The 14,168-nt window shown below is 31.9% G+C and overlaps 1 protein-coding gene across 1 annotated transcript; it reads right to left on the reverse strand.

The window, feature by feature from the left end:
• Positions 1-11,568: 11,568 nt before the first annotated feature.
• Positions 11,569-13,766, reverse strand: LOC132031015 (heat stress transcription factor C-1). Its single transcript, XM_059420850.1, has 2 exons — positions 13,414-13,766; positions 11,569-12,791 (listed from the first exon to the last, which is right to left on the reverse strand). The coding sequence occupies exons 1-2, from the start codon at positions 13,624-13,626 to the stop codon at positions 11,865-11,867; spliced, it is 1,140 nt and encodes a 379-aa protein (XP_059276833.1). The 5' UTR covers positions 13,627-13,766; the 3' UTR covers positions 11,569-11,864.
• Between the last annotated feature and the right edge of the window lie 402 nt (positions 13,767-14,168).

A 14,168-nucleotide genomic window follows, 5' to 3' on the forward strand; every position in this document is an offset into this window, starting at 1 on the left:
TACACACATCCCTATGAGAGAAGAGATTTTATTCGACCCTCCATATTTTTCTCTCTCAATTTTATCATTAATCAATACCCAAATCTCTAACGCAATTTTGTTTTCCAATCTAGGTCTGTGTTGTTTCACAATGTTGATAACCCTGTCCATTCCCAAAATATCTTCCATACATATAGTATAAAAAGCATAAATGTTTTGGTTCAAATGTGTTTTTTATGGAGAGAGATGAAGTGGGTATTTCGTAATATAGTATAGTATATTTAAGTATAAATATATAAAACTTTTACATTTGCTGGTTGTTTTGTAACCACACCATCATCTTCATCTTACTAGATCACCATGACCGCCACCACAAAAACTCAAAGATATTTAAAATCGAGTTGTAATCAATCTCTTCTCTCATCGGGATCCCTTTAAAAAGATTATTGGGCCTTAATCCATTTCATCGTCCCAATTTAAATATAACGTATTTCTAATTTATGAAGGATATATTTCATTATATTCCATTGTATATACGCATACTATAATTTTATATTTCCTTGAAAAGTTTTCATTATTAGTATTTGAAAGTATTTCTAAAAGTTTAGAATGGAGTAATTTAGAGAGAAACGTGGGTTATTATAACAACACACATTATGTTGATCTCTACTGCTCCCCCAAAACGATTATGTCTCATATTCCCATTGGTCGATTTGCTTAGTCAGAACCTTTCAAATGCTCAATAAGGAAAAGTTTTTTATTAGTAGTTGAATTCTTAAGTCAACACACATCATGATGATCTCTACTGCTCGCCCAAAACGATTATGTCTCATATTCCCATTCGATTATGTCTCATATTCCCATTGGTCGATTTGCTAGCCAGAACCTTTGTTCAAGTAAATCTTGAATCAGATTTCTTGAAATTAATTATTCGTATTGGGAGTCCATTTGTCGTACTATTTACAATAAATCCCTCCTGTTCTTTCTTTTTCTTTAGTCTTTAGGTATCTAATGCCCAAGCAAATACACTAAAAGCTGTTGATAACCTGATGGCTCTTGTGTCAGAAGCAAGATCATTGAGACAACACATATATAGTTTATTTAAGTACATTGACAAATATATGTACTTTTTAATAAAAATATGGGGGGAAAAATAGTTAAATGAAGTAGGTCTGATTTGAGGATCAAATAAGGAAAGCTAGTGGAGAGTAGAGAGTGGAGCAAATGTAATTAATTAGTAGTAAAAGATTAATCTTTGTTAAAAATTAGCCTAGGTGTACGCGGATCATCTCTAACCACTTATTAATATACTATTTTAACTTAGTATTATAAGTAAACAGCATTACGTAAAGCCTAAACACATGGTTCCCATTTTCCAGCCGACAATCACCTTCATTGCCTCATTACAATTATTTGGCGACACGTATCACTTACTCTTTTGGCGTTTAGCTCTACTTTTGTCCCCATACCACATATTTTAAGAGTATTTATTCTGGCTACTCAATTTGAAACTTGTAATGTCTTCGCCCGTTAAAAAATCCATATATAATATGAAATTAGTTATACGCATAACGTGATGTGTCGTCTACTATGTTTATTTATCTTTTTTCTCCTTTTTTTTGGACATTTTTCTCATTTTTTTTTCCATTTATGTGCCACAATAAAAAAACAATGTACTCCTTTAACTCTCTTACTAATATCTTAATAATTATATTAAATTAAATGTGATACATTTAACACTTTCTATAACATTTAAAAGAAAGACGTTTAGATTCATTTTATTGTCATAAAACATCTGATATTTATTACCCTAACCTTTCTCATTCCTTATAATTTACTCTCATTATTTTTTCAATTTCGTGCTCTTTTATAAATTCAAGGCAGAACGTGTAAAGACCACTAACCTTCTAATTAAACTGAATAATTGGTTCATATTAATGTGTATGCCTTTTCATCTTCATCATTTGTTGTTTCCCTATTTTATTACTTCATGTGTTATCTCCGTTCTCCGTGCTTCTTTAGATTTGCACTACAGAAAAATATAGGGTGAGTAAATCATTAGTTTTATTTTTCTTCTTATTTTAGGATGGAATTCTCTATTTTAGTGGTGCCAAGATATATTTTGGGAAGAGCAATTTATTTATTTAGATTCTCAGGTAATTTCTTAAAAGATAAGATGTACATGGTAGTAACTTTTTTCCTCGTGGCTTTGATTTTCAGACACTACTAAGAAATAGAAATTAGCAATGGAAGAATTCTACTGCTAAACAGCAAAATCAGTTGGTAATCTTATTTAGTGACGAATTAGCACTATGAGCAATTTAATGACGAATTAGCAACGAAATTTACAACGAATTTCAATTTTGTTTTATAGTGAAATACGAACAAATGGGCCGGGGGAAATGATTGCATGGGAAGCTCATGAGAAGAAGATGCAAGCATTTTATTCCTATCGAGCAAAGGAGAATTATCCCATTTAAAATAATATTACGAATTTTTTTTTTCAATTGAAGTTTGGACTCCTCGCACTTCTCTTATTATATTCTTTTCGATATAGTTCTCTATTTACTAGAAAAAATATTTTTCATTTACCCGCCATTGTGAATGATTTCCTTGCTAATGAATATGTTTGTATTTCATTTATCTTCTCAATAGACAACGTAGATAACAACATTAATTTAATTTTCTTATTTGTCTATTTGCAGTTTTAAGATGAGGTTATGTAATTTAAAGTTTAATTTAGGTTATTTTTTTTCTAATACTCCTTTTGGATCTTTCTATGTTAGATAAACGTTAAATACACTTCATTTTATATATAATTAACTTTATTACATCTTTAGAAGCATTTTCTCTAGAAAAAATAGAACTTAACCTGAATGTATGTTATTTTATAAGCGTTTTCTATCTCAAAGCAGCCTGTAGATTTTTTATAAAGAATTCATGGATATTTTTGCAACCGCGTGAAGCGCGGATAAAATTACTATGTTAATTATATATTGTTACCTCAATCTAGCATTTTACAATGTAAACCAATGTGGTAATTGTGTATGTATCACCTACGAGGATGGTAGCAGAATAACAAGTAGTGATTCATCTTTAATAAGGGGTTTTGAATTTGAGCATTGTTGGGTAGAGAGTTTTCTTTGCCGGCGGTCATTTTAACCTTCTATGTGGAATTTTCCAGCCCAAATCTATTTAATCAGGTCCCAATACAAATACTGACCAACAACAACAAGATAACCAGTGTAATCCCACAAGTGAGGTCTGGAGAGAGTGGTGTGTACGCAGACCTTTACCTTATCTTGTGGAGGTAGAGAGGTTGTTTCCGAAAGATTTCGCCTTTAAGAAAGATATCAAAGTTATGCTGGAAAGGGAATACAGTGGTGAAGAAGCAATTCTGAAAATAATGAGAAAGGAACAGTATCGACAACAAACAATATTATGATAACTAAAGCAAATGAAACATGTAATAATAAAATCAAAGAATAAGATAAAAGGAAAATAATAACAATAATACAGATACTGACCACCGCATTAAAAAAAATGAACGTATCACTTTGCGATCCAAACCACAACGATGGACGGGGTCCTTGGTTTTACAATACATGAGTAAGCTAGTTGATCATAATTGGATCACAATACATGGCCATTCTAATTAGGGCATTTCACACATACATGGACGAGTATCATTCAAAGAACTTTAAAATCAGATATATAGGTCTGAAGCTAAGCTTTAACAAGATCAACTTCGAACACGTATGTCTAAAGTTTCAAATTTTAAATTTGAGATTTTCAACTTCAGTTTCACATATCTGAAATTGATTATAACTTGACTAAACATTAAATACTTTGTAAGTCTCAATTATGCATGTCTTAAATAACCGTCCTCCAAGCAGTTACCCAATGACCTTGAAGATTGATAGTCTCGAACTTTTGACCCACGCTTGCTCCGTGAATAAACCTTCAAAGTCAAAAATCAAAACCTTTTAAACTTGAAATTTTGTCCTTGGCAAACCGGGTCAAAAATACAAGACAATCCACTTTGAAGGTTACTCTTGTGAATCACCCAATTATGTCCCCATTTGTCTACTAAATTCGTTTGCACACACCGACTCAAACAATACTATTTAAATAAAGAAAAAATAGTCGACATTTAACGTTTATACTAAATAATAATCACATGATACATATGCTTTTTACAGTAAGTATTGATCAGTATTTTATGACCTCATTTTTATCATTTTACCATGTAAACAAATTTGGTAAATCACTTTGCAATACAAACCACAATGATAATGATTTCACTTTTGGACTATATATCAAAATTTTATTCATTCAAAGGTGGGGTCCCCCATTTCACAATACACTCCTAAGCTAGTTGACTCCACTGGATCACTACACGTGGCCCTCCCAATTGGGGCCATCGCACGTGGGTGCTCAAGCATCTGATTGGGCCAACCCATACCCAAATTGAAGATAAAAGACAGATGCTTTTGTCCATCTTTTGGGCCCGATTTTCCTTTTGTTTCAAGTGATGTGGATCTTCTCTTTGGCCCCATCCACGTGCCTCTAGGCCCCACAATTGGGACCACGTGATCCACCCTCTGATTAATCCATTGACAGTATTAGATTCTCGATTTTACACCCTTTTGTCCAAATATTTTTATTGGCTGGTAAAAATCTTATAAGTAAGATCCTTAGTCCGGAACCAAAATGTCCCCAAAAAAATCACTTTGAACCAAAATATTCCAATAAAAAAATATTACAAAACTACCTTTAGCGCAGTAATTTATTGCGCTAAAGTAATTCACGGAGACGAAGCCATTAATCGCTTTAGCATAGTATTTTAACTTGCGTTATAGAAGTTTGTTAAAAAAAAATCTATAACACAAAAAATCTTTGCGTTATAGAAACACTACCAAAAAATAAAATTGGCCAACTTTATTTTTTGAAACACTTAGTGTTTTTCTCCATACTTTAACCAATGATTAGTCGTGTGTCAAGACTCCGAAACGTCAATATTTTATATAGAACTTGATATTTTTTTCTGCTTACAATAATGTAGGATCAATACATCAAGGATATGTAAACGTTCGGATCGTCATTTTAGGGGTTGAAAAGGTGCCAAGTAAGTTTTATTTGTAAACTTTAGGTTTAAGTGTTCTATATACATAGACGTCATTTTTGTTTGAAGACTTGTTATCATTAGCTTAAGGTTTTTTATTTTTAGGGTTTAGATTTATTGAAAATAAAGTATTTTTTTTAATTGCTTTACGCACTAAAGAATATATATATTTTTTTTATATATAGCACAAAGAAAATAGCGAGCACTAAAAAAAAGAAAAAATTTGGCAATTTTTTTTTTCAACACTTAGTGTGTTTTTTCATATTTTGATCAACGATTAGTCGTGTGTCAAGACTCCGAAACGTCAATATTTTATATAGAACCTGATATTTTTTTCTGCATATAATAATGCAGGCTCAATACATAAAGGATACGTAAACGTTCGGATCATCATTTTAGGGGTTGAAAAGGTGCCCAAAATAAGTTTTGTTTGAAAAAATTTAGTGTTTGACTATAAGGTTATTTTAGTCAACTTTATATGTCAAGAAAATTAGTCAGCTTTATTTTCAAAAATTAAAACCGCAGAAGTGAAATTGACATTCACAGCTACATTACCCCGGGATTTTTACGTTGAAATCTATTGCGTATCATCATCTTATAAGTAAATAAAATTGAAAATTTTAGGCCAATTTGGGGGAAAATTGAAATTGAATGGGATAAAAGGTGTTTTTTAAAAAATTGGCTCAGCCAAATTGCCTTGTGGCAGTTTGTCCGCATAGATCTCGAAAAAATAGACAAGTTAAAAAAAAAAAACGCGTAAAATGGACGTCCGAGCGCAAAGTTATGACCACGTTACAACTGGTTTTTCTCCTTATATTTTTAGAATTATATTTATATTCAAAATAAAATTATGTCTTGATTAAAAAATAACACGCTTAAATCAAAACCTTAAAAAATAAAACACTTAAACCTTAAACAAAACTAACTTCGGGTACCTTTTCAACCCCTAAAACGACGATCCGAACGTTTACATATCCTTGATGTATTGAGCCTACATTATTGTACGCAAAAAAAATATCGTGTTCTATATAAAATATTGACGTTTTAGTCTTGACACACGACTAATCGTTGGTCAAAGTATGAAAAAAATACTAATCGTTGCAAAGAAAAGATTTATTAAAATAAGATGTTGCAATCTTTTTATGGAAAAAAACACTAAGTTCCTTAAGTGTGTTATTTTTTAATGCATAACTTTCTTTCGAATATGTTAAAAAAAAAAAAAAAAATCACGTAAATCGGACGTTCGAGCGCAAAAAACAGTGTATATTCGAAATAGAGTTACGCTTTAAAAAATAACACACTTAAATCTAAATCCTAAAAATAAAAAACTTTAAGCTAATGACAACAAGTCTTCAAACAAAAATGGACGTCTATGTATATAGAACACTTAAACCTAAAGTTTACAAACAAAACTTACTTCGGGCATCTTTTCAATCCCTAAAATGACGATCCGAACGTTTACGTATCCTTGATGTATTGATCCTACATTATTGTACGTAGAAAAAAATATCAGGTTCTATATAAAATATTAACGTTTCGAAGTCTTGACACACGACTAATCATTGGTCAAAGTATGAAAAAAAACACTAAGTGTCTCAAAAAATAAAGTTGGCCAATTTTTTTTTTTTTTGGTACTGTTTCTATAACGCAGTATTTTACCGCGTTATAATTTTTTTTTTTTTAACGACCTTTCTATAACGCAAGAAAATATCGCGCTAAAGCGATTAGCTCCGTTCTCCGTGAACTGCTTTAGCGCAGTAATAAAGGTAGTTTTGTAACATTTTTTTTTTTGGTTGGGGTATTTTGGTTCAAAGTGATATTTTTGGGGGCATTTTGGTTCGGACTCTAAGATCCTTCTATAGAAGAAGATAAGTATGACCCGCCGCAAGGGTTGGCTGAGTTGTTAGGTAAGTGATTTCACACATGAAATCGATTTCCCTCGCTAACAACCTTCTTTGTCAGAGCTCGTAACATCGGTCTTGCCTAGTATGGTTTACATTTCTTGTATTTCACAGTGAGCAAATTATTTAGTGGATACCCAAAGGGAAGCGACTGTGGATTTTCCTGAGGGTTCAAAAGAAGAACAAGATAAGTATGTGAATGGACGACATACGAGTTGAAATTTAAAAGTATACACTTAAGATACAGTTACAAAAATATAATCAAACTTCTCTATGACGGAGTTGTTTATCTAATTTTTTTTTTTTTTGTTCATGGTTTATATTATTGGTTAAAACCATATATAAAAATTTGGGTCAAATGTCTAAAACCATAACCAAATCAAGTAAAATAATAACCACCGGCCATCCGATTTTTCAATTTATGATCACCTACGACAATTCAAATATTCTCTCTCTATTCTATATAATCCTTAAAACATATATCACTTTTAACATGCCAAATGAAAATGAAAAGAGATAGTAGATTTTACTTTTTAATGCATACGACTTATTAGAGGAGCATTGGTTAAGACTTGGGTTTTATACCTTAAAAATAAGTAGATTAAATTACTAATTAAAAGGTATAAAATATCTTTAATTATTTATGAAAAGTTAATATTATACATATAAATAATTATAAATTTTATGTATATAATTATGTGTTGGTTCGGTTATTTTTTCTTATTTTTTACTATAACCATAACCAAACCAAATACTATCCCAAATTTAAAACCAAACCAAACCAAACCAAACCAAATGTCGGTTTTTTATTCGGTTTGATATTTCCATTGTTTTTTTAACCAAAACTGTGAACAATATGATATATACACAATATGAAAAAATGTACCAAAAGGATTTAGTTGTATATAATTAAATATCTAATATTAAGAACGAACACATATCGTTATGTGAGAGATTGGTTAAGTCTTGTATATAAGATTGTGAGATCAAACTCAAATATTATCTTTTTTCTTAATTTTTTTCCAAACCATCCCCTCACATTATAATGTTTTTATAGAGAATATATGATATAACACAATATGAAAAAATGTACCAAAATGATTTGGTTGTTATAATTAAATATTACTACGATATTAAATTTTTATATACTTTGCACTCAAATATTATCACTACCAAACTGACATTATAAGGATATCAATTATTCTTTTTGTTTAATTTTATACGATATTAAATTTTTTGTTGCTATTTCTATACTTTCTTGTAGTGAATATACTTTTTTTAATCGATTTGAAAAAAGATCAATAATTTTTTTATAAGAAACTATTTGATCTTCATAACACATTTTACCCTAATGACACAATTTGTTGGGACTTGTTTTTATATGAAAGTTTATTCTTTTATAAGGAGAGAGATAATAAAAAGACTCATGAAATTCTCATCACTATTCGTAAGTTTCTTTTGTTGAATTCTCACACGATTTTCGATATCAGTTTTAAGATCTAACTAATTTCTATTTGCATAGAAAATCCCACTTTAAACGTAAAACATATTCTACTAAAGACGACTTTAATTAAAAATAAAAAAATACTTACAACTCTATCACAATCTTTCATAATACGACTTTTCGCATGTAGAAGACGAAGAGAGCCCGGCCATTAGGATTACATGTCAAAAATATGATAGAAAAAGAGCTAAAAGGATACGCTTGGGCCCAAAAAAGGAAAAGAAGAGAAGTAAAATGAAAATTCATCATATACCAATAGAGAGAGTTTACAACTGTGGAAGTGTCACGCATTGTTCACGTGACAAGAGGCGGTGGAAACCAGGCTAGCTGAAAGGGACAACAAAACATTGTGTCTTAATCGACATTATATAACTATATACCACGTAATTCCATAAGTGAGATCTGGGATATATGCATAAATTATTTATATTTTTGGGATAGCGAGGCTGTTTTCGAAAGATCCTCAATCAAAAAAGTGATTTTCAAAACAGATTTGAGAAATACATCAGCAAAAAAGATGTGGTGAAAATAACTAATGAAAGAAAAGATGTGAGCATGAAGTATGTAGACGGTAAAGTGGGGAAAACCAGAGATCGTGGTGGGTGGGCTGTACCGTTTTATCTTTAGTGAGAAATTTTGAGTTCGAGCTTTGAAAATAAGGGTATTTGCGTTATGTTTCAAAGTAGAATTTTTCAACACAAATTCAAATACTTGTACCAAAATGAACATAAATATTGAAAGATTGTGATAGGATGATAAAATATCATTCTCCATTTCATTAAAAATATGAAGTTCAAGCCTTGAGAATGAAGTCATCGTTAATAAGGAGTATTTATCCTCAAAGTGGAACTGTTTTTGACAAATCCAAATAGTCGAGTCCTGAACACCTGAAAAAAAATAAAACTAAAGTGGAATTACCAAAGAGGAAAACTTCACATGCAGGTGGGGACATCATATAGAGCAAGCTGGTTTTTTAATTGAATTGTGGCCAATGGGTGAGAGCCTTACCAATTGCCATCATTGAGTGGAGCAGAGTAGGCACTTTAATTGCATATATGGCTTACACTCATTGGGTGAGCTGTGCTATTGTCCCATTTGCAACCTGAGCCACCACCACGGCACCACCTACTTATCATTTTTGTCCATACTCCCTTTATTTTCATGTAATAATAGTGTTTAATTAGGAATAAATTTTAAAAAATGCAATACGATTTTTTGAAATATGTACTATTAATATAAATTTTAATTATACTATAATTTTAAAATTATGTTGTTAAGAGTAGAAAAATAATATTAAATTTTCTTCAAAGATAGAAGCGTAATTAACAAAAGGCCAAACCCATCGTCAGCCCCTCGTAGTTGTCCACTTCTTTCACTTGAACACCTCAAGTGACCTTTGTTTCATTTAAACACTTTAGGTGGACAACCCATGTTCCATTTAGGCACTTATCGCTGACATGGCAATTTGGGTGAGTTCCAAATTAAATAGGTGCATGAAAATGCTATTTTGAAGTTTGGAACATATTTTTATTAGTTTTTAACTATTTTTTTTTTTGGGTTCTTTTCTTTATTTAGTTATGGGGGTCCCACACACCCTCTTTCCCACACTTCTCCTTCTCCAAATTTATGAAAAAATGGCAGCCCTCTTCTCCAAACTTCTCCTTCTCCAAATTTCTTAAAAATATGAAATTAAAAGTTGGTGGACCTTATTAAATTGTTAAGAAATAAGGAGCAATTATAAAAATATCATCAAAAGCCATACATATTCTTGATTGATTGTTATGTACCCATCATTGTTCTTGTCAAATATTGCAAAAATACTCTTTAACTCAACCTTGTTATGACTTTTTGAATTACTACTAATGCTCTTCTGTTCAGCCATAGTTGCTGAACTTAAATTTGAGTTCTTAAAAAGAGGAGGTTGAGATGGAGTTTGAGTTTTGAAAAATTCATATCCTTTTTTTACTTTTTTTTTCCTGATACATATTTAACTTGCCGCGTTAAAAAATGATAGGAGGAGAAGGTTGGATATTGGTGGTGGTGTTGCGGTGGCAAGGTGGTGGTGGATGGGGGATGGAGGAAGTGTTGAGAAGGAGAGATAAACAAGAAGAATCGGAAAAAAAAAATTGCAATGGTGGGGATCTGGTGAAGAAGACGCAGGAAGAGGGTGTGAGGGGGGGGGGGGGGGGGGGGGATCTGGTGAAGAAGACGCAGGAGGGGGGGGGGGATGATTTCTGGTGAAGAAGACGCAGGAAGTGGGGGGGTGGATAGAAATTCTCAAGAAAAATAAATAATTTTTTTTTTGTTAAAAAAAAAAATATCCACGTGTCCCATACGAATTCATTTATTTTTCCACGTAAGAGGCGCTTGGCAACACGCGCTTCAGCTAATTTGGAAACTCAGCGATAAATGCCTAAATGGAACATAGGTTGTCCACCTGAAGTGACTAAATGGAACAAAGGTCACTTGAGGTGTTCAAGTGAAAGAAGTGAACGACCACGAGGGGTTGGCGATGGGTTTGGCCTTAACAAAACCGTACGACGGACTTTCACCTCATAGACTCCTTCGAGGTCACAAATAAATCTAATAGCCCTCTTCTATTCTTTATCCTGATATTTTGGTACACACTAAAACTGAAAGCGTAAAATGTATCAAATAAAAGCGTAAAGCGTATCATATAAATAACACGGTACGTTTCATTTTTATCACCAATAAGAGAAGCCCCGGGTATAGGGTAATACTTCACTTTCAGTTATTTTGGTTAATTTATCTCAAAACAATGACATTTTTTTATATTTGAAGCAGTTTCCTTTGGAATTACAATTTTGATCTTCTTGACATGATTTTATGCCCCAACAAAGGTCTTAATATGCTTAAGACTACAATTTTTTTCTTTCTTAATTCAATACATAATCAAATAAGTTTACATAAAATGAAACAAAAGAACGGTTGATAAACATACTATCATGGTGAATAGCATACATTAGATTATGCTTTATCCCACCATTAACATTAAAAAAAAAAAAAAAAAAAAAAAAAACATTTCATTATCCTGTGCAGAATGTTAAACTACAAAGTATTTTATTGAAATAATTCCTGCTAATCATTCATAAAATATACAAACTTCACACAGAATTATCCTAAAATTAGCAAAATTATAAAGCATAGCTACAAAAATGAACCTGTATTCCCTAGCCAAGTTTTATTAGTCCTATTGTTAAAAGTTAACTAGGAGGTCTCACTTTTCAGATACATGATTTGTAAAGTAGTACATAAATAAAAGGGAAACTATGAAAATGAATAGAAATAACTACAAAAACTATAGGTCACATAATAATTAAATCATGTGACTAAACTAAAATCCACCTCCTAATAAAGAAAATGGATAAGGTGGTGGACTAGCCTCCTCCGTCGCCACATTTCCTCCGCCGCCGTAGTCGTAACCGGAAAAGTTGTTATCCATTGGCGCCGCCCCGAAACAGCCACTGTCCGACGAGCCCGACGACAATGAACTAGACATAGTAGGACAATTACTTCCGTAAATCATCGGTCGACCACCACCTATATTTTTCCTTTGGCTCAATGACGCCGTCCACACGGACGGCGTTTCTGACGATGGCGAAGAATGACAAAACGTATCCTTATCAAAATTCGCGTCGGGAGAGCGAATTGACGATATTGTCCCTGGTTCATAAGTTATCATAGGCCGACTGTTATGTGCCAATTGTCCCTCATCTGTTAAAGTTGGTCTATAAAACCGACCACTTAGCGTATCTGATGATGGCGAAGACTGACAGCATGCATCCTTATCGAAATTCGCGTCGGGAGAGTGAAATGACGATGTTGCCCCTACCACTGCCTCTTCACTTTTTACTGAACAACAACTTGTAGAATAATTCGAAATCATAAGTTTCCTTTTCTTCTCGGAATTTGTTAACTTCAGCCTTTTGGATCTCTCTTTTTCCATCAAAATTCTTGGTAAAATATCAGGGTCATCAACAACTTTACACAAAAAAGCCATCATTTGTTGTGGCCTTTTTTCTGTAGCTTCTAATCTTCTAGTCATATTTTCAACTTCATTCTCTAAAGCTTTTTGTTCTTGCTTTAATCTTGAAATTTCTGTTATAATATCATCATCTTCACTTTCATCTTGCCTTTGATTTGATGAATATGAGTTTCTGCTGTGTTTTCTTCTTACTATGTTCTTCAACAAATGTGTTTGTCCTCTTAAAAACCATTCATTTGCAAATTCCCATTTATCTGGATCCACCTTTCTAAATCCCTGATTCATTCATCATGAATAAACTCAAATCAAAATCAAATTTACACTCTGTTTTTTTTTTTAAGAGCATAAATATTTAGAGGAAGTTATACAATTTAATATGGTATTTTCTAGTCATTCAACTTATAAAAATAAGTCACTAAAGTAACTTTTTGACTAATCAAACTATGCTCATGTTTTCAAAAAAGTAAAACAGTAACTCCTTAAGTAGATGTATACATCCCGTATTTCTTTTAAGATCTATTTTTAGACATAAAATTCCTTAACCTATTTTTAGATTATAAAACCCATTTGAAATCATAAAATGGATCTTCCATAAAACAAATTATATCCATGACAACTGAATCCATTATTTTCAATACAAAACATAGATATCTATGTGAAAATTTGCTAGTAAAATTTTAACAAATATTAACACAAAACTCTTAAAGTACAAAACTATAGTAAATTCAATTTTAAGAACATTAATATTGAACTCGTCAAGTTTAGAACTTCTAAATTTGGCCGTGCCAAATCGAATAGAATAAGACATGAAAAGACATGTTGACTTTATGAAAATTTGCAGTAACTTTAAAGATAACAGAATCTAAAAATTCAAGAACTAGCACATAATTACACTTACATAAGTGTTGAGCTGACGAACAAAGCTGGAAAAGTTGTTGTGTTTGAAGTAAACAGGCAAGATTCTTTGAGAGAAATCCAAAGGGTCAACAACTATGAAACTATTATTTGCTGTTCCCCAAGCTATATGTCCATCAATCTTTGGATCATTCACCATTTGATATGTTTTCATAACAAATGGAGCAATAATATTATTATTGTTGTTAGCCTCCATCCCATATATATAGCTCCTTCCTGTATGGTGGAGCTTTATGGCGGCAAACGGTTGAGGGTGGTGGTTGTAGTAGTGGTGGTAGTAGAGGAGTATCAATGGTAAGAGATATGGTTATATAGAGGAGGTTTGGGTAGGGTGTATATTAATATTTGAGTTTATTAACGGGGGTGGGTGTAGAGTTTAATAATATATGTGTGCGGTCTTGATTTAGTAGGCGTTTGGCCGTGAAAACTAAATGCTATTTTTCGTTTTATTTGGTATTTTGGAGTTGGAGTTGAAGTTTGGTTATAGTTTATGCAAAGAATATTTAGTTGTTTGAATGTATTGAAAGTGAAAAAAGTGAAAACAAGTTTTGGGTTGTTTTCCAAATACAACTTCAAGTTGCATTTGAAATTTTTATGGTCAAACATCATAAAGTGAAAAAATATTCCGGAAAAAAGTGAATAATTTTCATGGCCAAACGGGTAGACGTTGTAGATAAATATATAACAATAACAATATATACAGTGTAATCTAACATGTGAGGTTTGGGGATGATAGCA

The sequence above is a fragment of the Lycium ferocissimum genome, chromosome 9 (assembly GCF_029784015.1).
Source record: "Lycium ferocissimum isolate CSIRO_LF1 chromosome 9, AGI_CSIRO_Lferr_CH_V1, whole genome shotgun sequence".
In the NCBI taxonomy this organism is placed as follows: domain Eukaryota; kingdom Viridiplantae; phylum Streptophyta; class Magnoliopsida; order Solanales; family Solanaceae; genus Lycium; species Lycium ferocissimum.

What these genes read in the sequence shown, in the direction of transcription:
- LOC132031015 (XM_059420850.1), bottom strand. Translation starts at nt 13,626, where the DNA reads ATGGAGGCTAACAACAATAATAATATTATTGCTCCATTTGTTATGAAA. An exon ending in TTCGTCAGCTCAACACTTAT is followed by an intron (nt 12,792 to 13,413) that starts GTAAGTGTAATT and finishes TGAATGAATCAG; the next exon opens with GGATTTAGAAAGGTGGATCC.